The following is a 24601-nucleotide window of genomic DNA, read 5'->3' on the forward strand; positions in this document are numbered from 1 at the left end:
GAACTTCCCAGTGGTCTCGATATTAGCTTGTTTTTTTAGCGCTCAGAACCCTGCTGGATGATTGAATGGCTGCTCTGTCTGCACCTCAGCCTATACCCCGGCTGACTCTGCTCCCAGGGTCATCAGTTCCTGTCCCTGTCCCCAGGCTTAGCATGAACGTCCAGAATCTGTCCCAGCCCATCTGTCTGGTATTGTCTGAGTCGGAACACTTATTCCTAGCAGGACAGATTTGCTCCTACGGGGTGAATACACTCTCTTCTTCCTCTCCCCTTCGAGGGTCCGTCTAAGGAGGCTCTCTGAACCTTTTAAGACGCTCTTCTAGCGATGGCCAAGACACATGATTGATTTTCCAAAGCCACTTTGGAAAATGCATCTCCTCTCAGAATCTCATTTCCTATTACAACAATTTTAGTTGTTTTTGAGGCCTGCCACCTAAACTGCAGGGAAACTATCCGTCTGTCCATCTGTCTACCTAATTTGCCGCATAGGCTCAGTATCTTGCCGTCTCTGGGTTCGGACGATGAATCAATACATGCAGGGAATTTACAGCCAGAACGAGCAAAGGATCTTTCCTGCACCGGTTGCGTGGTACGGGCGTGTGGGTGGCTTTAGGTATTTTTATTCGGATCACACTGGGGTTGGAGAGGGGCCTCACAGGTGGTGATGGACGGGGTCAGAGTCTGGCATCCTCACTGGCCAAAAAGCTCTTGATCTAATGAGAGACCTCACAGTCACAACGAGGCTGCGTCCGCGGAATCCTTGCACAGAGAGCACCGTGTGAAGCCCTGTCCAGCTGCTGAAGCCAGTGTGCACACGCGGCAAGGGTGTGAGCAAAGCCCGAAATCAAGCCGCCTTTTAAACTCTTAGACGAATTGGCTTTTAGGACAGAGTGTCCATTGCATCTTTTTTGGGGGGGGAGGAAAGAGTGGATTCCCTACTTTTCTTGTCTTTTTTTATTTTTGAAATAAAAACGTCTCTCCATGTTTCTGTGGCTGTGGCAGGGACGTGTGCAACGCTAAAAAATTAAAGGACCAAAGCGTGTCAGGGAGAAAGTTGCAATTGTTGCCGTTGAAACGGCAACAGTGGAAATCCTGGTGTTCAGTCCGTCACACCAAGGACTTGCCTTCCGCGACCCAACATGTAGCAAAGCTTGTGTATTCGTGGGGTTTTTCTGAAAGTCTTTCCACCTGCACGGACTTTCATTTTATTTTTTAAAGATTTATATATTTATTTTAGAGATGGTTCCCAGTAACGTGCCCAAGTTGGTCCTGAGCCAGCAGAGACCCGGCTCGCTCAGAGTTTGAGTTTCAGGCTGATGATCTGTTTCAAAAGCCAACGGGAACCTCCGTGCGAGGAGCCGCCTTCCGTGTAAAGGGTGATGAGCAGCTGGTCTGCGGACGGCCCCGTAAGGCATTATGGGGACGGGACGAACCCAAGCGGTGTGCTCGTGGACGGCCCCGTAGAACGGGGGTTCCTCCACATGTCGAGTCGGTCCTTCACTCTGTCGGTGCCCAGCAGCCGTCAGAAGGGCACTCGGACAACAGCCCCGCTGAGACGGAAAGGCGTTTCTGGTGCTTTCCAGGACAAAGGTGAACTCGGAACCGCTTCCATGAAACCGAAGGGCCTCCTCAAAGTGCGTTGGTCAGAGATCAGCGCCAGGCAGAGAGCAGGTGCTGGGTCTTCCCGAGCCCTTCTCAGCAGACCCGGGTAAAAACCCCGAGACCTTCCCACACTCCCCAGGCTCGTGACTGTTGTCACAAGGCGCCCCCCGCCCCCGGCCCGGTTGACAGCAACTTACAGCTCTCCCCCAGCTGTGTGTTCTCACCCGTTAGAACACAGGCTGTTTTGATGCACCGAGGAAATGCTTTTGCAGTAACTTGACACTCTTTATCGCTTGGGACGCGTTCAAAGAATGTTCCCGGTGACTTCCAAAACATCAGTGTGGACGGTGGGGCCTTTATTCGAGGAGACTAGTTCGGTCGTAGAAGGTGGGCAGTATGGCGGAACAGTTGACTTGGCCGTAGATGGGGGACAGGTGTTGCCGTAAGAAGTCTAGAAATGGGAGTATTCCAGGCAGTAGCTTGTGTGTGTGTGTCTGTGCGTGTGTTCATATTCCAAAGGGAATAGGCTTTTGAAGGCCCTCGAGTTCCTACTCATCGCTGCATAGAGAAGGAAGAATAGAATTCAAGGTCGTTCCCACAACAGTCCTTCCAGAGCTGTGTCCTTGGGGGACGTGTTGAGAACATAGCGGGTGAGCCTGCTGGCCCGGACAGGGCGACCGTGACTCTTCTCTTCATAGACACACCGCGCACATGTCCGTTCTCCAGAGGACACGCGCCGTGTTGGACGTCACCGTGGCGTGCTGTCTGACGTTTGAGACGGCCTCACGTCCTGCGAGTTTGGTGGCGGCGGGAACAGAGACCCACATGCTCACGGCGTTCTGGCTCTCTCTCCTCTCCTAGGCACGCCGGGACGCCGTTCCTCCTGGTCGTGTCGTACCTGCACGTGCACACGGCCCTCTTCTCCTCCAAGGACTTCGCCGGCAAAAGCAAACACGGCGCTTACGGCGACGCGGTGGAGGAAATGGACTGGAGTGTAGGTATGTGCGTGTTTGGCTTCCGTGGCGTGTGCTCACGGGGTCTCTGAGTCATTCTCCTTCTCCCTCACGTCCTGGGAAGGGCCACCTCTGCAACCCCATGCCTGTAAAGACAGCAGATGAGTTTTTGGACAGTTTGAAAAAGGCTGTGAAGACGTCTTTTTTTTTTTTTTAAGTGTCCTCTCCATGTCCATGAGATCACCCTGTCCCTGCCGTCTTGGCTTTTCTCGGGCAGACCCGGGGCGACGTCGGGTATGTTCTGTAGTGCGTGAAGGGGAAGCAAAGGTTGGGAAGCCTGTGGTCTGACCCCGTCACTCAGCACCTGTCGTTGCCGGTGACCCTGTCCCTTGTGTGGATGCTGCGCCATCCCTGTGGAAAACAGGGGACACCGTTGTCCAAATGTCACCAGCCCGCAGGTTGCTTATGATTTTTCCTTCTCTCATTCTTCCTGTTTTTCTCTGTGCACCAAATCGATAGTTTTTCACTCTTTCATCTACATGATTTGGAAATAAGGTGACCATTGCCAAGGAGCATTGTTTGTTTTTAATTTTTTTTTTTTGTGGTCAGTTGGTTTTGAGCTACAAATGGAACGTGATGCTGGTTGCGTATGGGGACGATGAGAAGAACAAGTTTTGGTTTGTTCCGTTTTGTTCAGTCTCGAAAGGAGCGTTGGGAGGAGGACAGGAGCCTCGTGCTCCCTCTAACTGTCCAGGCACAGCGTCCGTGAGTCCGAGAGAGTCTTAAGTACTGAGGCTTCCATTCTGTCGTCTCTCGTTGAAGAGTTCAGATAAGGCAAGCCCTTGGCTTCTTTCTTCTCTGAGGGTCTGGGATTCTGTAGAAGAACAGAGAGGGGGTCCCTGTGATGAATGCTGGGGCTCACGAAAGCACAACATTCCCCTTTTTGAGACTGACGGGACAGATGCCTGTACTTCCGTGGTGTGTGCTCACGGGGTCTCTGAGTCCACCTCCTTCTCCCTCATGTCCCGGGATGGGCCACCTCCGCGCCCCATGCCTGTGAAGATTTTCATGTATGTCCCGGACGCCAGGACGAGCTTGACTCTCTTCTGCTTCTTTCAGTGTCGCCTGTGAATCCCTTTACGTGTTCCACACCTTCGCGGTGTGACTCGATAAAACGTTTCACCTCCTGGATGACTGTTGTGTTTCTTGGATGACCGTGTTGGTGGGGTAACACGCGAGCTCGTGCTGGTGCCATCCAGCGGACTGATGAGTTTTTGTTTCATTATCTTGCCGGAGATGTGTCCCCTGACTCCTGAGCAAGTCTGGCGCTCAGTGTTTTCCCCCTCCAGGTCCCCTCTAGAATGAAACAGTTCACGTTTTTGAGTCTTTGAGGGTGCGTGAGAACCCGATGTCCCATCTGTAGATGATTCTGTGCTTTTCTTTTTGCCAAAAAAGCAAAGCAGTGACATCCATGCGTCAGGACATTTCTGCTGTTTTACCAGAACATCAGAGTGTTTCAAGGAACATCCCTTCTTTTCAAGAAAAGCCTTTCCTTAGGAGGCTGAGGGGGCTGCGGCGTTCTGAAAAATTACATAATAAAATGAAACGGGGATATTTGCTTGACAATGATGCCTCCTGCAAGAGAGGTTTGTAAGAGGGCAGTGGGTAGCAGCAGAGGGCATATCTCTTCCTTCTGGAGCATTTTCTTTCAAAATTTTGGACACGACCTCATTCTGTGGAACTCAGCATTCTCCAGTGCAGGGTTCCCTGAACCTGGAAAGGCATCGCCATGACGAAAACGTTCACTACTTAGTTGTGCTTCCTCCGTGGTCATTCCCACGCCACGTCCTTGTGTCATTGCCTTATTCTTAGCCGAGGGACGCCACTGTCTTGGGTAGCTATGGTGAGGGGGCAGATCTGCAGCGAGGACCACAGAAGGGGTCCTGCACGGACCCCACAGGGTAGACTCACATCCTGGATCTAGAAATCCCTCTAAGGAACCGACGGGCGGTTAGCCTTCGTTCATAATCTCAGGGACTGCCGGCGCGGGGAGTCTGCACACGTGCCGTCCTCTGTGCCATGGGCCGTCAGTGTGGGAGTCTTTGTGCTCATTGTCCTCATTCTGAAGGTGAGGCAGGTGAGGTGGGTGAAGGCTGACGCACCTGCCTGCCTCAGGTGTACATCTTACAGAATCAGTAGATGTGATGAGCAGGAACCTGAATGCAGGTGTTTCCCCAGAGCGTGAAGGTGGTTGCACCCGGTCCCACCGCTTCCCTGTAACGGGAAAGGCCACCTCGTCAGTGCCGGATGGCCAGCCATCAGTCAGAGGGAAGGAGCTCACTCTTGCATTACACACGTTTGTTGAATATGGGAGCCTAATTTTCTTTTTCGGAGGCGGTGAGTTATATGGATATGGTCCTTGACGTAAGGGAAGTTAGGAACCGTGGAGGATTTAGCATTCTTCCAGGAGATCCAAAAATAACGCGGTGTGGAAAGGGCTGAATGTGTGTCCTGGCAAACATGCCGATGTGCTGCTCCAGAGTTTGGGGAAGGGATGGACGGGCATACGGGGCCAGTACGCACAGCCCCCCAGGTCATTCTGGCAGGATACCCTCACACTGGTATCCTGGGGGCACCTGGGAGACCTTCACAGGTAATTTTCAATCCCAAGTAATTCTGAAGATGTAGAGCTTTGGGGAGGAATAAGCCAAATCAGTGTGTTCAAATGGGCACCCGGTATCTTGACGGTGTGCCGTCCTAGCTATTCTCCGTCCCCCAGGAAGTGGAGTGATTCCTTCTTGGGATCTGTAAAGTCGAGCGGGGCAGAGGGAACAGGTGGAGGGCCAGAGGCGGTTGCCGCCGCTGGTTTCTTCTGTGTGCCTCGTACCGTTCCTCTGGTCTGTGGGGCAGAATCTGCATGCATTGACCATTCATTCAGAGCCCCGTGCTGTTCGTAGAGCCACGGGAAGGCATCATCAATCACTACTTGCTTAGGATTCCACTAGCCCGTCCTGGATCCTACAAAGGGAGATGCAGCTCAGGCACAATGAGGTGAACGCTGATATAAATCTCAGGCTTTAGGTCGGTCCTTTCAACTAAGAAAAAGTCCCTGATGCTTCAAGGGTTGGGATTCCATGGCTTTTTTTTTTTTTCCTTTCTTTCTTTCAAACCAAAACCATAAGCTTTTTTCTTCAGCAGAAGCACCACCAGCCTTGCTGTTGGCATGGAGAAGTCTTGAGGAGCGAGTTCTCCGTTGCCCAGTATCTGTGATGTGGTACCCACTGGTGGCTGTGTCTGATCGTCCCTTTCTCCCTGCCTTTCCCTCCGTGGGGCTGGACAGGGCCACCTTCTCTGGGTGCAGGGAAGGAACACACAGCCAACCAGAAGGAAAAAAGAGCAGATGTGTTCATGCAAGACAAGCTAGGTGTTATGGGACAGCGCGAGCTCCTCTTTTCCGTGCCCGACGTAGAGTTAAGCACATAGCACGTGGTATCTGTGGCCACACATCAAATCCATCTTGAGGAATGGAGAATAAATTGGAAGGTCTCATTTAGCAGGTCAGGATAGTCCCAAGAACCTCAAGGAACACAAGCATGGGGAGATTTGGGTGTTGGTCAGAGCCCCTCAAACCTATGGCGTAATTCTAACCAAGGTTTGGCTTATTGGGCAAGAGTCTAATGGAGTCTCACTTTAAACATGGACTCTTTCTAGGACCGTTGTGAGACCCCGTGGATAATCCCTCACTTAGTAGGTCCATGTGCCTGGGCCTAAGTGCTCTGGTTGGGTTCATGTAGAAGACATTTGCTTCTGGAATGCTGCAGACCAGGAGCATAGCAGGGGCCCCAGAAAATCATATTTAAGGGTGAAATCAGGGGAGTCAGGTGCCTGATACTTGCAAGGTCCTGTCCAAGGTGCTAAGATTGCTAGGAAAGCATGGCTTTTACCTGTGTGCATGAAGGTCCACCTGTGGGAGTGGATAAGCATGCTTTGAAAAGATACAGAAAACACTTGAGTAAGTCATGACTCAAGGTTTCCTTCTGTTTAAATCCAAGGTAAAAGTTGAGAGATGAACTTCCATGTTTCTGCTTCTCATCAGCTAGCATCACAGGGTCTAAAAAGGCAATGGTAACATTCTTTTTGTGATTCTTTGGTTCTCTGAGGAATGTAATCTGGGCCACCATGCTGGATATTTCCTTTGGGATTCAATACATCAGTTTTGTCTTGAGTGTTTAAACGCTCCTTTTCTTGATAAACGGGGACTCCCTCTAAAGCGTGTAAATAATGTGTTTGCTTCTGATGCATTCTGAAAATGGAAGGCCGGGTCAACCATTCAAAGGAAGGGCAAAACAGAAATAATCCCCAAAGGAAAAACAAGAAGTGTAGAAGACCAAGAAGAATAGGAATGGGGTTATCAGAACTCAGGGGTAAAGAATACTTCAAAAGACAGTCAACTCCAGCTAGGAAGAGGTGAAAAGACCCAAATAGGTTTAGCTACTAGGAATGTTAGAGTCGTAGGATGTACCCGAGCGCTCAATATTTGAAGAGCTCAGGGTCAGTGGGGGTGGGGTGTTTCTTCAAGCAGCACAGAGAGACGTGATTAGGGGGATAACTTACTGGACTCTGTCTGGTCTGTGTTCTGCTTGGAGGGAGACCAGGAGTCAGGTGTTGGCTCAGAATGGGCAATTGGGTAATTTTCAGTCTGGCATTGAGGCAGCAGATGGATCATTGAATAGACTGTTGACTGAAATGCTGCCAGAGAGTATCACAAAAGACAATTCAGCCTTGGAGTTTGGGGCATTAGGGAATGACCCACGTGTCAGGCCATGGCAGGGGAATGAGGAGAATGGGGGGCTAGTGGCTTGGGAGGTGATGGGTTGCACCTCCAAACATGATGTGTTGGAAACCTGGAAGGAGGTCAAAGTGTTTACATGGCAGAAGTGGAACCATTTCAGGTATGCACAGGTGTGGGGGATGCTTTTAGGGGTTTGGATAAAAGACAAGAAGTCAGGCTTCTTGTGTCAAGCACATCAAGGGACTGGAGAACCGGGGCATCCAGCTGGCTCCTTCTTTGTGAGTGCACGCGCATAATAGACACCAGGCTCCGCTCCCCTGTGACTGGAATAGCTGATTAGGTCCATTCACTTTCAGATGTCTGAAACAAGAGGTTGATGTCTGCACAAGACATTGTATGAGTAATGGTGTGCTTTAGAGGGAGCAAGTAGAGCCATTATGGACCAACATTCATTAACTGAGCTTCCAGTTTTATCAAATGCTCAGTGGAGACCTGAAAATTATTTCAAGGGTTGGTCACTGGCCAAAGTTCCAGGTTTTCAGTAGGTTTCTGAGAGGGAGGGAGGTGGTCTGTGCACACTAAAGCATGCTGGCTTCCGGCTCTGTACAGCACAGCCCCATCTGTCAGCTCCATGGCACGGAGGCGGTATTAAGAGTGAAATGCTGAGAACGTGTGACTCATTGTCACCTTATAGCTGTGTTGCACATTGCAGTGGACTGTGCTCAGGACCGTTCCTACTCTGATGTAGTGGGATGCAGAACGTTAAAGCCTTTTGTAGTAAAACTCAAAAGCTTCTCATGTGGAACAAGTATGTCTTCCAGTCTTCTGCAACCAAGGTTGGATGTGTTGTGAGTTCTTGAGTGTTCTTCACTCACATTGTGTTTAAAAGTGTGCTGTGTAGAGTTTAAGTAAAAATAAATAAATGAAGCCAGGATGCCCTGGCCCCAGACTAGACAGAATGATGGAGAAGAACACTAAGCCCAGAAAGAGAATCTCTTGTAAATGTAAAGTTGGCCTTTCAAGAAAGACGGCTAAGAATAGGTGATAATGTTAATTGCCATAGGATGGTTACACTTTGGGAGCCATTATGATTACCTTGGTGGTACTGGCCCTGTAGTGAGTGTATTGCATGCACTGAAAAGAGACGGAGGGTATGATGATGATGGTGGTGGTGGTGGTGGTAGTGGTGGTGCTGGTGGTGGAGGTGAAGGTGATGGGGATGGGGATGATGATAGTGGTGATGATAATGATGGTTATGATGGTGATGGAGATGATAATGATGGTGGTGGTGGTGATGGTGGTGAAGAAGATGACAGTGATGTTGGTGATGCTGGTGATGTTGATAGTGAAGAAGGTGATGGTGATGATGAAGGTGATGATAATGAAAAAGATGAGGATCATAGTTGTGATGATGGTGGTGGTTAATGGTGATGAAGGTGATGATTTTGAAGAGGAGGGTGGTGACAGTGATGATGGTGCTGATGCTGCTGATGATGATAATGATAGTGATGATGATGATGATGATGATGAAGGTGATTTTGAAGAGGAGGATGGTGATGGTGATGAGGATGAAGAAGATGATTTTGAAGAAGAGGAGGGGATGGTGATGATGGTGATCATGAAGATGATGGTGATGCTGGTGATGGTGGTGGTGATGGTGATGGTAATGATGGTGATTTTGTAAAAGATGATGGTTATGGTGATGATGGTCATGGTGATGGTGCTGCTGCTGATGGTGGTGGAGATGGTAATAATGATAGTGAAGATGATGGTGATCATGAAGATGATGGTGATGCTGGTGATGGTGATGGTAATGATGGTGATTTTGTAAAAGATGATGGTGATGGTGATGATGGTCATGGTGATGGTGCTGCTGCTGATGGTGGTGGAGATGGTAATGATGATAGTGAAGATGATGGTGATGATGATGGTGATGATGATGATGGTTATGATGTTAATCATGGTGATGATGATGGTGGTGATGGTAGTGATGATGGTGATGGTGATGATAGTGATGATGATGGTGGTGGTGATGATGAGGATTGTGATAGTGATGATGGTGGTGATGATGGTGATGGTGATGATGGTGATGATGGTGATGGTGATGATGGTGATGATGGTGGTGGTGATGATGATGGTGGTGGTGATAGTGATGGTGATGATGGTGATGGTGATGGTGATGATGGTGTTGATGGTGGTGGTGATGGTGATGATGGTGATGATGATGGTGGTGGTGATGGTCGGCTGCTGATGGTACTGTTGATTGTAATGATGATGGTGAAGAAGATGATGGTGATGGTGATGATGATAATGATGGTGGTGATGATGATGGTGATGATGATAGTGACGACACTGATGGTGTGATGGTAGTAGTGATGGTGCTGAAGGTGATGATAATGAAGAGGGTGATGGTGATGGAGATAATAGTTGTGGTGAAGAAAATGATGGCGAATGAAGAATGATGAAGATGAGGATGGTGATGAAAATAACAAAGACGAAAAAAAATGCGGGTCCAGACAAAGAAGGCAGTTTCTCAGGGAGCTGTAGTTTTGGCAACTAGAGTGACTTACCCAAGCTCATGGAGGGGGCATATGACACTGACCTGCTGTTAATCTGTTTTTATGCTGTGCCGCTGTCCCCCACTCATCTAACTGAACTGCCCATGCAGATTGAGTTTGGAAAATTGACCCGTGAAAGAATGCAGGGACATCATTACCGTTGGGCTTTACTTATCCAGGATATGCTTAAGCCAGCTCTTTTTAAGTTTAAAAGCAAAGAAATAAACAGCAAACGACAATACTGATGGACTCACATAAAATTTAAATTTCTGGACGTCAAAAAAGATAAATCAAAATACTGGTAACAAGTCAGTTTAAAAGCACGTGTAGCAGCTACTACAGAGAAAATCCCTGAAATGTAGAAGGAACGTGTACAAAGGAATGGATTAAAAGATAAATACCAGGAAAGGGAGTTGTTTGTGTCAACGTCGTGGGTCCGATCACTACACACTTGGTAGCATTGAGCATTATGATTTCTGAAATAATAATAATGATGACAATAATCACCTCCCCTCCCCCCCCAAAAACCTTCAGTAATATGATGAATGACACAGGAAACCTATTAAAATGACGTGTGCCGTGTTATATGGGGTCTTCAAGAAATCAGACATTTCTCTTGGCTTTTTAAAAAATTGAACAAATAAAAAGCCTGTTGTCATTTATGCGGCAGAGTCAGCACATTTTCTTACGCCCCTAATCCCAGGATGCCCTGGTGAAGAGCCAAGGTCGTCCAGTCTTCTCCAAGTTGCCGCTGCTAACCGTAGCGCTCAGTTTACTTACAAGGTCTATTTTAACGATTCAGCCCGTATCGGCTTTTTCTGAATCCCAAGGCTTCTCTGACACAATTATTAAAACTCAACTCAAGCAACAAATTGGATTTTATTTTCACACTGGTGCTTCTCGTCATTGAAAATTCCCTTTTGGAATTTTTCAGCAGACTTTAATTTGCTTGGGGGCGTGTGTGCGTGTGCGTGCGTGTGTGTGTGTGTGTGTGTGTGTACATGGAGTCCTCTGACCTCATGTGTCTCTTCAGGTGCATCTTAAATAGCACACTTTTTTGGCAGAGTTTGTTAAATCTGTTTAATTCAGTAACTTCCGTGGGATGCTAATTCCCCAAAGTGGAGATTGATTAAAATTTAAGAAAAGGCAACAAAACAAGGAACTCTACTAACTTACCCCAGACTATCAAATCTTGTGTATAGCCTTAGCGTGGTACCTCAGCTCTGAATCAGATAAAAGACCGCTTCCAGTCCTGTCGCCGTAAGCCCTTCTTACCAAAATAATGATGACCTAGAGCCTGCCGACTGACAGTCTCTGCCCAGAACCTGTATTACAATACCCCTGCCCAGTGGACAGATTTTTTACTCCAGTAGATCTAGCCAGGAGAGAAATGAAATCACTCCCAGAGAGCACTGTTTACCTGAATGCAGGATACCTAATGAGGTTGCAAAAACTTTAGGAAGACATCTAGGAAGTGAGACAATGCATACATTGTAAAGGGACGTCCAATACAGACCTGCCTAGGTATAATTTTTTCTCCACGGTCGCCAAACTGATTTAATCAAGAGATAGTATAAAGAAATCACATGCTTGGTTTGCAAAGGTTTGCACTAAGCTTCGGGGCGTGTGCAAAAAAATTCAGGAAATGTGCCGTGGAGGTAGGTCAGAACACTTAATGTATATTTTTAAAATACAGAACTTCCTCCGTGTCATACATGGGATGTTGTTCCTAGTATATAATTTTATTTAAGTTCGTACACCTTCCAGATGTGAAGAAAAAAAAAATAAATGAATTTCGTGTACATGAAAATAAAATAATCCGGGCCAGGATTTTCTGTGATTGTCACTTTCTGAGATGTGTTTGAGGACTCCCTTCTGAGTGCTGGTTTGCAGGACACAGCCAGCACGGGATGGCCCCGACCGACGTGGAATCTTGCTTCCCTCTGTGCTTCTGTGTGGGGACAGTTTTCTGTCCATGCAGGGGCTGCCCTGCGGCAGGACAAGCCAACAGCTGAGTCCTGGGTGCACAGAGCTCAGGAGGACAGCTTGGAGGTACCTGTCCATCCGCATCTCAGTTTTGCGACATGGCTTTGCCATCAGTATTTTTATTCTAGTTTGAATGTTGTCCTCATTGTGGTTGTTTTTCTAATTGCCAAAGTAATCGGACACGAGCAAAACCAAAGAACACAGACCCAAGTGGTGTTACAGACGTGCCTTCCCCATGATGGGCAGCTTCACAGACCATCTCAGACACAGAGTCTACTCCTTCTGTGTTGCCCATCTTATATACTAAATTAAGACATGGTCCTATTATTAAGAGTGTTTTATACAAACTCTCCACACAGGTTTTTGCCGTTTTCCTTTTCCACACAAGTAAATACCGGGCTGTTTTTCAACTTCAGCATTTCGATTTCCACATCATGTTTCTTAAATTTCAGCTGACTGAAGCTTTCCTCTAGGAGGGACCGTGGAGTTGCTACCAAGTTGTTGTTTTTCTGTTTCAGGTAGCACCAGGGTGACGATTCTCTTCTGTTTATCTCTGTGAATTTGTGGGATGTTCCTGAAAGACAGGTTTCCCAGAATTAAAAGTGCTGAATCAAAGGGTCTTAGAAAATTGAATTTTAGTAGGTACTGTCTGAAACCTGTTGTCTTTTTTAAACCTTTATAGGGGGACACACATTGGTAATGTGTGTGGATACTAGTTTTCTTATAATTTCAACAGATCTAGGTATTATGATTTGGAAAAGATGTTTACTTTTCTATTTCTCAGGTGAAAACTGCTATTTCACCATTTCAGTGTTCCTTCCAGTTACACCTTTAGTTGAAACTATACATTTTCATGCCATTATGTTTTTCCTTCTAAGAATTCCATTCTCATATCCCTTCAGTGCTTTTTATTGTGTTGTCTATCATTTTTGTTATTGATTTTTATGGGCTCTTTACATAGAAAGGACATTAATAGTTTCCTTGTTGTATGTTACAATTTTTTTCCTGCTTTTTTTGTCTTTTCATTTTATTTGTAGGCTCTTTTTCTGGTGAATTTCTGTGGTCAGATTTGAGTGCCTCTCCTTTGTGACTTTGGGGATTGCCAATGGGTTTTAAAAAGGCTTTTTCTGCCTACAAAGTTATGTATCTTTTCCCTTGTGTTTCCTTCAAATATGTGTTCGGTCTCATGCTCTACAGTGAGGTATGTAAAGTATGGAAAGGAACAGGTGTGTGACCATTTGCTCGTTGTTCTAGCTGTTGGTCTCAGGTGGTCCGCACTCCTGGCTAGCGTGGTTGTTGAGGAAGATGGATCGTGCTGTCCCAGTGTTGCACTTTGCCTCTGGGCAGCAGGCATCGGGTCAGGCTCTTCCTGCAAGGTGTGTGCAGAGTTGACACTAATGAGGCCCCCAAGGCCACTCTCAGCCTGGTCGGTGTCGACCAGCGGTCACGTCCCAAGGTGAGCAGCACCAGTTGGTTCATGAGGGAAGGTCTGCTCAGTGAGTGGGCGGTGCTGACGGTTCCTCCCGGGGTCATCACCAGTGGCTTTGGTGCTAAAGTACATGAGGGCACGCAGGGGGGTCTGTTGACCCCTCCCCCCAGCACCTGTCCGCCGCAGGTGTTCTTGCTGTTCCTGGCTGGGACACAGACCCTTTGGATCACATCGGGATGCGGTTGTCCCCAAATGCCCCCAACAGGACATGGCTGCTGTGCTGCCTACCGTCTTCCCGGGCTGCAAGGGAAGCCTGGGGCATCCTGACCTCACTGGTGATCCCACTCGCGTCCCAGAGCTCCAGGTGTGCTCCCGGGACTCTGCGCGGCTGCCCCCTGGAGGGGCTCTACTTGTAGTTCATCTGTTTAGTTGTCTGACTTTCAAAGAGAGTTAGGGAGAGGGAGGAGGCAGAAACTAGCATGTGTCTGTCTCGTTTCCAGGATATTCAGTGGCCGGTGTTAAAGCCACACTGATGTTTGCCTTCAGCACGGGGAAGAGAACAATGAAGGATCATTAGAAGACATTTCTAGCATGTTCACGAACATATGATTTAATGAAAAGCGAACAATTCGCAAGCTCGGTTCTTTCTTCCACCTAATAAGGCGACTGGCCAAAGGCCGTTAGGGATGTGGACTGTTCCTGGATGTTATGTTAAGTGGGTGGCTCAGGGTCATGGGTTTACGTCTCCCTCTGGCTCTTCTGGTTTCCTCTGTCATTCCGAATGTCCCATAGCCACGGCGCTGCCAGCTGCCCCCTGCCGTAACGACTCTGATCCTCCTGATGATAAACATCCTGGTCCTCACTCAGGACCACCTTCTGTCTCCGGGCATCAGGCCTCCATACTCATCTTCATTTGGTCTCCTGAGGACGGACCCTCGCTGGCCCATTTGGCCGATACGGATAGGAAGGCACGTGGGAGGGATGAAGTGTGCCCCTGCAGGCTCTCTCAGCCGAGAAGGGGCAAGGGTAGAATTCAGACCCAAGACCATGCGTTTGTGTCCTTGATGGTATTGAGCAGGACGCATGGCCTCGTGACATGTGACTTGTGCATGTTTTGGCAGCCGCCGTGCTAGGAAAGGGTGGAGATTTGGGGCCCAAAGCTTGAGGTTCTGCTGCAACCCCGGGAGCCCCTGGCTGGAAGCCGGGGCAGATTATCATTCTCACTGTGCTTCTCTTTCCTCGTCTGTAAAATGGGGTTATACCATTGCCTGTGTTGCTGGATGTCTTGAAGCGGTCCCGGGATGTATGAAGACCTCTGCACGTTTTGCTATGATGGTGATGATGGCGGCTGCACACACAGCGCCCATCGACTTCCTCCTGTCTTTCTGTGCCTCGCTCGTGCCATTTCTCTAAGTAAACTTCCTAATAATGCTCATTTGCTGGAGGCAGAAGGCACGTGGCCATAGATGTCCCAGGACACGGTTTCATGGGCTGGAGTCTTGCTACCCATCTGCCCGTGAGACAACAGTGACCGCCACCTTTCCATGTCTCTGTCCTCCGAGATCACTGAGCCTGACTGTGTGCCTACAGTCTGTACGAGTGGCATCTCCAAGGAGCCCTGAGCAACGGGAATTCAGGTTTGCTCAGAGCCTGGTGGTTGCTCACCATCTGCCTTCTGAGCCGACTGCTGGGCTCAGCCGCCGGACCCGCCTCTCTCAACATGGCACCGGAGCTCCGGGCTGGAGACGGTGATGGCTCAGGACTCTTGTTTCCTTAGGAACAAGGCATTTGGGGAGGACCGTTTCCTTATGACAGTGTGTACATTGTTTTATTTGCTCCCAAGCAGTGAGGAGAAAAGTAGCACGTTTCCATAAATGACTCCTTCTCGATCCAAAATAGATCTTTTCCACGGGGCACCGCCAACGCCATCGATGCAGAGAGTTCCAATGGGGACAGAGGTCTGTCCTTTCTGGACTTCCACGGGTGCTTGCGAATTGCACACCCGATGTCCTTCTCACGTCTCCAACTGTAGGCGGCGTGTCCATTGGCTTCTGACGTTTACCAGTCCCTGACGTCATGGAACGAGTCCTCAGTGACATTCAGCTGCGGAACACCTTGAGCCCGTCGTCGTGGCCAAGCGTAGCTTCTGCACCTGTGCACATCTCCGGTTAACGGAAGTGCTTATCGAAGGAGCGCTGTTGTCATAATGTCGTTTCATTCCGAAGTAAGACAAGACTCGGGAGAGAACAAATATGACAAAATTACCGCATTTTAAGGATTTTAACTTGAATCATTGGCAGGTGGAATTGCCTATCAGATACTTTTGTCGGCACTGCTGTGTGTTGCCACGTCTCTCCAGTAACAGCATCGTATAAATGCATTTATGCGTCTCAATTTTAGCAAGTAAACATGCTGTACTTTAGGCAGAACACAACCTACAGTCACTAAGTTTCTTTGACCATCTCTGAAGCCTCGAGGACTGACTTTGAGGAAAAAAATCCATTTCGCCTTGTTGACACAGCTTGACATTTAGGTTTTGTTTTCTGCTATCTTGCAGCTAAGCAGAGGGGAGGCCGAGAAGTCAAAGCACATTGTGATTTATTTTGACGTGGAAGGAATTAACGGTATTCGCACGTAGGGTGGTTGCCTCCGTCTCTGAAATGCTTTGTCGTTTTATGCACGGGGGTCTCTCTGGGCGGGCATCCCAGCTGGGGGCTGCTTCCGCACAAACCCAGCTCCAGCAAAAAGGAGCAGGTGCTGCTCAGGTGCCGTTGGCCCAGGACGGTTGTCGTCCATGAGGCAGAGGAAGGACAAAGGGAATCTTTGACCAGAATAGTGTGAAGGACACAGGGCAGCCACAGTGTTGGCGAGGACGGGCAGGATCCTCTCCAGACAGTATGCGGTCCCCTGCCTCTGTGTTTGCAGGAGCTTTAATATCCTGCCGGGTTCCTCCCGGCCTGTCTCACCAGGAGTCAAGAGATGCCCCAGCTGATGTGCCTCCACAGGTGACCTCTGCTTGCTTGGCCACATCTTCATTTTTCCGGACCTCGCGTTGGAGTCCATGCCCGTGCCACGGCGGCTAGCCTCAGAAAGGCCGTTTCCTTATTCTCCCATGGAAACTATCTATTTTATGTGGAGGAGGGCTCTTCTTACCTTGCTGGTACCTGGATCTAGGTGGCCCTGGAAATGCATACCGTAGGCCAGGGCCATCTCTTCCCAGGTTCACTGTATGAAATGCCACTGGCCTGCTGTTTGTTGTTGGTTTTTTTTCTGCTCTGAGAGCAGCCATGGGAGAGGTCACAGAGCTTGCTTTTATTTTAGGGGGAAGGATGACATCTGGGTATGTGACTGTCAGCTCTGCAGATCTCATGGGCCCTCTGGAGGTCAGCTCTGCAAATCTTACTGGGCCTGTGGAGGTCAGCTCTGCAAATCTCGTTGGGCCTCTGGAGGTCAGCTCTGCAGATCCCATTGGCTTTCTGAAAGTCAGTTCTGCAAATCTCATTGGGTCTCTAGAGGTCAGCTCTGCAAATCTCATTGGCTCTCTGTCCCTGTCTGCTCAGCAGGATCTGGCATCTGTGCACACGGGTGACCTCCTGGCATCTGAACATGGAGCTCCTCGTGCCCACGGGATGTGAGTTCCTCAAACATGTTTATCAGGCTTTGCACTCAGCACGTTCTGAGGAGATAAAGGATAGAATTCCTACCAGAGAGCCAAATGCGGAGTAGTGTGTGGTTAAAGACAAAGACACATTGGGCCACCAGGGACATACGAGTGGAGCTGTTAAAGTTCGTTTCTGTCTGTTCCTCCACGACCGTCTGACCCATTTACTCACCCATCAGACATGCTACATCATCGCCGCCGTTGGTCCCAGACTCTGCCCTCACCTGCGTTCATTTTCATTGCTTTTTTCTTCCAGATTCACCCTCATCTTCACCAGGACATGCTTTTCTCCATTAACCGATTCTTGGTGGTGGGTGTGCTGCATGTAAGCACATCTGGGAAGCTGCACATAAATCACAGTATCAGAAAAACCCAGTGACGGGGCAGCAAGAGTAAAAGAAACGTGCATGGTGCACATTTTCCTTTCTCTCTCGTTCCTGTGTGGGTTTCCAGTAATGCTGCATGTGTAGCAAAGTACTCCATTGTGTGCAAAAAGCGGTTTTTGCAACCTTAGCCCAGGGGTGTTAAAAACTACAGAGTAGGAGACGGAGAAACACGGGGGAGGTCACCCGGGCAGGACCAAGGCACGTCTGGCAATCCCCGCAAACATTCCGCTGTAATATTTAGTTGGAAATGCATTGTCTGGACTATTGATTCTGGTTCTCTAAATTAATTTAGCTCATAAATCATTAACCTCTGGATTTCATCAACTTTCTAGGAACGTTACGGTTTTTACAAAGCCCGAAGCTTAATTTTACGTTCCCGGGCTTGGACGGATATTATTTTACCTTGAATTTACATCTCGAATTAAAATGAATCGATTCTAATGCTGTTGGATACATCCTTTCCATAAACCGAGCAACATCATAAATTATCCAGGAAATCAAGTCCCAACTAATTCGAACGGGATTAGTAAAACATGTGGGCGCGTTTGATAATATGGACGTGAGCCGCCATCCCCCCCCGTGCATGGAGGAGGAACGTTGGTTGACCAACAGCTGCTGGCCTGTGGAATCGTTTGGTGACACTCCGGTAACTCACTGAAGTGTTGCATGTGGGTTCATGAGTTTACGGGGAGGCGTTCTTCTCATGTGTCCTTTATAGCCGGAGGGGAATCTGGACTGTTGCGTTAGCTGGGGCGGGAGACGGCTTCTGTCCAGCTGCGCACTGTCTACGCAAGCCCGTGTGCAGGCTTTTGTAGGGTGCATTTCCAGCTCCTGGGTTCTGACACTCCGCCAAGCCCCATGTTTTCACGTTTGCCCTGTATACCGTAAAGACATCTGCGTTCAAAACTGGACTCCCGATACAGAAAACAGTAAGACGTCCGTGTGGGTCGTGCAGGACAGCAGTGTTTGGGGTAATGTTTCCTGCCCCTTCAGTTAACCATTTTAGCATGTTGAATTTGCTCGTTACTGTTTCTAGGCATGGAAGGAGAAGAGGCACGAGGGCCCGGGATGGTGAGTTAGAGCAGTGTTTGGGTAACATTGCACTGCGTACCGCTGTGTTTACTTGAAAGGTGAGGTCAGAATTAGAAGTCAGGGGGAGATCTGAGACCTGTTGCTTTTAAGTCAGGACCCAGCGAGGACCTGTCCAGAGATCAGACAAGATGCCTCCCCCTGCAAGCTGTCTTCTGCCCGCTTGAATTCACGGCATTAATCAGCTCTCTGAGGTCGTGTCTTCAGAGCACAGTCCACAGTGCCCCGTATGCTCAGGTAGTCAACAAATGTCCTTTTTTTCTTCTTCTTATTTCCCACATGTGGGAGACCTCTTTGCCTGGAATGTACACACGATGCCTCGAAATCACTGTGACTCCCAGTTTACCGGGGCGCAGCTTCCCTGCACTGTCTCCCAAACTCTGAGGTGACACATGGGCTTGACGGGGAGGTCGCCAGCTCTTGGAAACAGTTCATGGATGAGAAAAACGTCTGATGAAAAAGCAAACTTGAATTCACACCGTCTCTGAATATCCCAATGGCTACTGTAGCTTCCGTTTGAGATGGCCCGCTCTGGACCTCATGCCTTCTGGAAGAGTCCGTGTGCCCAGAGCCTCGGCAGGAACGGCGGAACTCTCCCCGGGAGCCTGAGCACTCAGAAGGAGACGCAAAGGTCACTTCGATGAGTGGGGAATCACCAGGAGGAGAGCTCGGTGCAGTGTGAGCCCGCGTGCCCGGCAGGCCTGGAACTGGAGTTATGTGCCGGTGGAACGGAATTTCTGACTGTGTGCCTGTGGCTTTGGAGATGGTAGAACCCAATGCCAATAAACAAACAAACAAAACGCAACAGCAACAAAAACCCCCGCTTGTAAAATAACAGTGAGTGTGGGTGGTGTCCTTGAGCATCAGGAATGTTGATTGGACCCTGCATGCCATGAGGCAATGTCTGGAGAACCCCCAGGGCAGGTTCAGCCGGTGGCCGTTCAGAAGGGCAGAGCGCTGCCCCCAGCGTCCCCAAACCTTAGTGTCTAGCAGACAGGGACGTGCAGGAAGTACAACGGCCTGGCGGGTTCACGCATGGGAAGGGCATTTGGTCCCTCGGAGCACTGCTTTTGCAGGCAGTTCTGCACCAGTGCTGAGAGACCCTGCTGCCCGGGTCCGCCGTGCCACTGTGATGTTTAGGACGCTAGGGAAGCATTGACCAAAAGCTCAAACTCGGAGTGGCTTCCTCTGAGTCACAGGCACGCCAGCTTTGGGCTTCCTCCCACACACGTGTGTGATTGCCCTAAACAGACGCGGGGACACTATTCTTCCGCGTGCCTTTGCCTCGTGGACGCAGGAGAACCCCGGTGAGCTCACGGGGGATGAGAATGAGCTGAATAATAATTCAGATTATTTTCAGCAAATGCAGTGCCCCGGGGTTGGGGGCGGGGGCGTGGCAGGAAAAAAACCAGAGGTTACTGTTAGCCCAAGAAGAGAGCAGAGTCGAGCAGCGAAACAGCCCAGATGGCGAGCGCAGGTGCGGGGGATAAATCACACATTACGGCTGTGATGAGGGCACAGACAGGCTTAATGGAGGAAATCACAACATTATCATAACAACCAGGTACGGCGCGAAATAAGGAAGTATTTCCCGGAAAAGCGGAGCTCACACAGGAACTGACCGGAGGGAGACGTTCCAGCAAAGAGGGAGCCCAGGGTCATCTGTAGGAGAGCCACGTTGGAATCCTGGGCTTTTCCCTTTGGTAACTCCCCTAAAAATCCCAAGTCTACGTTACTATGTTTCTTTCCTGAGTGTAAAGTTAGGTGTGAAATTGATACTGTATCCAAATCTCATGATGAAATCCCTAAATGTCAACCATCTCCATTTATTACACATCAGCGTTTCTTAAACATTTAATCACACGTGCGCTTTCTTCCGGAAAGTATGGCCTTTGCAGACGGACAGATGTCATGTAGGAGCGTTTCAGAAGTTCTGCAGGCCCCAGATGGACTGAATCAGTCTTCCCGTTAGCGTGGTCCCCAGGGCGGTCAGTCGGCTCGTTAAAATTGGGAGAACGCCAGTGTGTGATGGGAATGTGCTGGGGGACGGGTGTTCTAAATACAAGGTCTCCCTTGTTAGTCTTCATCCCCCAGAAGAAGGAAAAGCAAAATACCTACATGAATGCCTAGAGCAGCCTTGTTGGATGCCTTGGTGTCGCGTTGGCTTACCTCCCCGCAGCTCTTTGCAAAGTGATCAGCGATGTCTCCTAAATGTGTTTTGAGGGAAATTTTCATGTCCCCGTGGGAGATGTGAAAGTCCTCGAGATGACTGAAGGGGGATCCCCATGTTCGTGGGTATGGTGAGTCTGATGGAGCGGAAATCAAACAAGATGCGGCGTTGGGTGCTTTTTACGATATTTTGCTTGCTTCTCCCTAAAAATACCCTCAGATGACAGATGAGAAGTCTTACCAAAGGACGTCAGCTCTGCCCCCACAGCACAAAAGCCAGCTCATCGTATCCATATCTCTGGGGACGTAAGAGGGGAGATAAAGAATCCCATCTCTGGGATTTCATTTTTGCTCAGATACTTTTTTTTTTTTTAATGTGTGAGCGTTTGACCTTGGTTTTATGCTATAGATAACTCATAGGCTTTCCAACGTCCCATCTGCGAGATCTCTTGAGCTCCACGTCATAGAGAAGATCAGAACCAAATTTTGGAAATCTTGACCATTTGTTCTGGAAGTACTAAGTCAAGTTTACCTGCGTTCAGCGGGCGCTGCTTCCCACTGGAGAGAGAGTAAATGTCTTTGCGCTTTGGCAGTTGTGTCCTGAAATATGGGACGTGGGCTCTGCTTCTAATCCCACGTAAGCTAACAAAGAATTGCCTTTCTAGGGCCACTGACAGTCGGATTTCTCTGTGCCGGTCGGTAATAGGTTTGGGAGAGCGTGAGGACACAGGTTAAAGCTAGCTTTCTAGAACAACACCAAGCACGGCACATGCCCCACAGAGGGTCTGGGCCACCCTGACAGACTGTCGTTAGCGACTTTCATTTATTAATCTTCAGCTTCTAACCCCCCCCCCCGGGATCAGTTCAGTCCCACCATTAACCTGTTGATCAGATCAAACACTTCCTAAAATAGTTTTAGGGGCCCTTCTTTTGTTCCCTGGGGGTCATGTTGAGTCGGTGGAAATTTTCTTAATTATTCTTGCTGTCTGCTGCTTGAAACATTTTTTTTTCCCCCTTAATAAGAACGGTGCTTCCGAAGAGGTAAATGGTTATTTCACAGTATTTTGGTCCAATATTTTGTCTGGACCGACCTGCCTTGTAGGAGAAAAGACAAAGACAGAACAGCTGAAATCACAAGTCTTCAAGGAGGCGAGCCTGTTTTCTGACTCCGTTGTAAGAACCAGGGTGACTTGATCAATCCTAGCGTGACCAGTCTTGGTCTGTGTGGTTTGAAATTCCCCTCTTTTCTGTCTCCTGGCAACACTTTCACTATTGGACATCATCCTCTCTGACTTAGAAGTTAAAAACCCCACTGAGCCCGCCGGGGACAGACGAGTCCAGCGAGGTCTCTCTTACACGAGCCAGGAGGCAGAGCCTGAACCCTTAGCTCCATGTGGAAGCCTCTCTGTTGGGCAGGATGTAGAACTGGCGTGTGCCTGGGGAAGCCTTCTCTGTCCTGCGTGGAGGGTCCCGGTCTCATTCTCGACAGCAGTTTGACACTTGTTTGTGGAATGAACAAACGGAATGAAGAACTCTGTCGAAATTAGGCTTCTTCTGGAAGCCACATTCACACCCGGAGAAGGAAGGAGCCACATCTGTACATTTTCCAAATTGTGTCCTTCTGGTTTACTTACAAAACCCGGGTCTGAAGTTCTTGCTTTTTGGTAAGCTGGGTCTTGTTGTCCCCAGTTAAATAGCCAAGTGTTCCCGAAATGGCTTATTTTCTGTATGTGTTTCGTGCAGGGAACCATGTGAGAAAGGTTTGGAAACAACACATTTCATTTATAAGCTATCCTCCAGCCCACCTTCGGTCATTTGAAACTATCATCCCGTATGGATTGGTATTATTATACCTTGAGAACCTTGCTGAAAAATAATATTTGTGGACCTCTGACTTGCGGCACGGTGCTGAAAGCAAGAATAATACACCAGCATTTGTTCTCACGGGAGATTTCCGTTCAGCGTTTTTAGAAGAGAAATATGTTAGACTGTTACGGGATCAATCTTATGAAAACTTAAACAGTTCATGGGCTCGGGGTTTTACAAATGAGATTCTGACCTAAGACCTAAACTGCATGGGATCCAGAGTGCGTCTTTTGGGGAAGAGAGAACTCAAAGGAAATCAGAAAGCTGACAGTTTCTGCACACATTTGGCCAACTAGTCCTTTGTTTGCCGATGCGTGATGGCTCAGCTAGATTCTCTTGTATTCATCCGAGCCCAGCTGTAGCAGGGCACTTTTGATGAAAAAAATGAAGTCATCACTGTAGGCAACGGATGAGAAAAATTGACGGGGACAGAGTGAATATCTTATTATGGTTATTGGGAATACTGGGGTTTGGAAGAAATCCCGGGGGGGGTAGGAATGTTGGCATGGGGAAAGATATAATATGTATTTCATAGAAGGAGTCTCGGTCGCAAGTACAACTGTAGGTTCATCTGGAGATGGAAAGGGCCTGCCGGGGACATGGAAAACCGGTGTTGCAGCGAGCTCGAACCAAGAACACCGGTCTCCCGGAGGCTCTGAGGGCCTGGACCACTCTCGCCCAGGCACCCGCCCTCCGCACGCAGCCTGTGCTGCCCAGGTGCTTCCTGACGCATGTTGGGTACGTGGATGAGGAGTCTTGGATGGAGACGTTGCATCTGAAAAGGCACTTTTTCAGAACGTAGCTGGCAGCTTTTTTCAGCAGTTTTCAGTTTGCAGGAACCTTGAGTCGTAGGTCCTGTTTTCATTTTCTCCCTTTCTTTTGCACGGGTCCCCTTAGAATATCGTGAATTGGCTGGGTGCATGGGGTGCCCTCCAGCCGACGCAGATGCTTATTGTTGACTAGACGTCAGACTTTCTAGAAGGATTCACTATTGGAGTCCTGCATTCTGTGGGTTTGGGCTGTGGAGTAATGACACGTACCCATCATCATGGGTGTCTTGTCTTTTTTTTTTTTTAAAGATTTTTTTTTCTTTTTTTTATTTATCAGAGAGAGAGAGAGGGAGAGCGAGCGAGCACAGGCAGACAGAGAGGCAGGCAGAGGCAGAGGAAGAAGCAGGCTCCCTGCTGAGCAAGGAACCTGATGTGGGACTCGATCCCAGGACGCTGGGATCATGACCCGAGCCGAAGGCAGCCGCTTAACCCACTGAGCCACCCAGGCGTCCCATGGGTGTCGTTCCGTTGCCAGATGCCTCGTTGTTTTTTGAGCAGCATAACATGGCATTGTCTGGTAGACTATGCTTCATCGAGACTGCTACTAAAGGACATCTTGGTTGTTTTCAAGATTTTCATAGTAATACATAAAACTGCTGTTAAATATGTGTGTGCAGGTTTTGTGTCCATACAGATCATCCCGGATGGCACAGTTTAAAAAAAAAAAAAAATCATGCTAAGTTTCTTCTGAATCTATGGAAGGTGAATTCTGTTCGAAATGGAGATGCATAGGAGTACAGCTTTTGCAAACTAATAATGACAACACAAGGAAGTAAAATCTTCAGTCCTCTGCTAACGGATAAGTCCGTGTTCTTTTTTTTTAAAGATTTATTTATTTATTTGACAGACAGAAATCACAAGGAGGCAGAGAGGCAGGCAGAGAGAGATGAGGAAGCAGGCTCCCGGCTGAGCAGAGAGCCCGATGCAGGGCTTGACCCCAGGACCCTGGGATCATGACCCGAGCCGAAGGCAGAGGCTTTAACCCACTGAGCCACCCAGGCACCCAAGTCCATGTTTTTTGACTCCGAAATTGCTGTATGAGTCCAAAGGGGCATTTTCCCTTCAAAGCGGGGTTATATTGTCTTATTTCTTCTTCCTGTGTCAACTCATTGAACGAATTACCATATTCGGAACGATATAATGATATAGAATGATAATTCAGCCGAAATTAGTGTTCGCGTCAGATGTCCCCAAGCATGTAGGTGATTTGCTTTGCTGTACTAACACCACAGTCAGTGTCTGCCTGATCCTGATTTATCCTGGGACACAAATCCAAAACAG

General features: G+C 48.7%; 1 protein-coding gene across 1 annotated transcript in view; it reads left to right on the top strand.

Moving 5' to 3' along the window:
* Window positions 1–24601, top strand: part of STS (steroid sulfatase) — a 124722-nt gene that overhangs the window by 61772 nt on the left and 38349 nt on the right. The window contains exon 6 of the mRNA XM_004768287.3: window positions 2463–2599. Coding sequence (XP_004768344.1) covers window positions 2463–2599 — 137 coding nt within the window. The remainder of the gene's footprint in view (window positions 1–2462; window positions 2600–24601) is intronic.

This window comes from Mustela putorius, unplaced genomic scaffold, assembly GCF_011764305.1.
Source record: "Mustela putorius furo isolate JIRA1106 unplaced genomic scaffold, ASM1176430v1.1 tig00003836_pilon_pilon_pilon, whole genome shotgun sequence".
NCBI classification, from domain to species: Eukaryota; Metazoa; Chordata; class Mammalia; order Carnivora; family Mustelidae; genus Mustela; species Mustela putorius.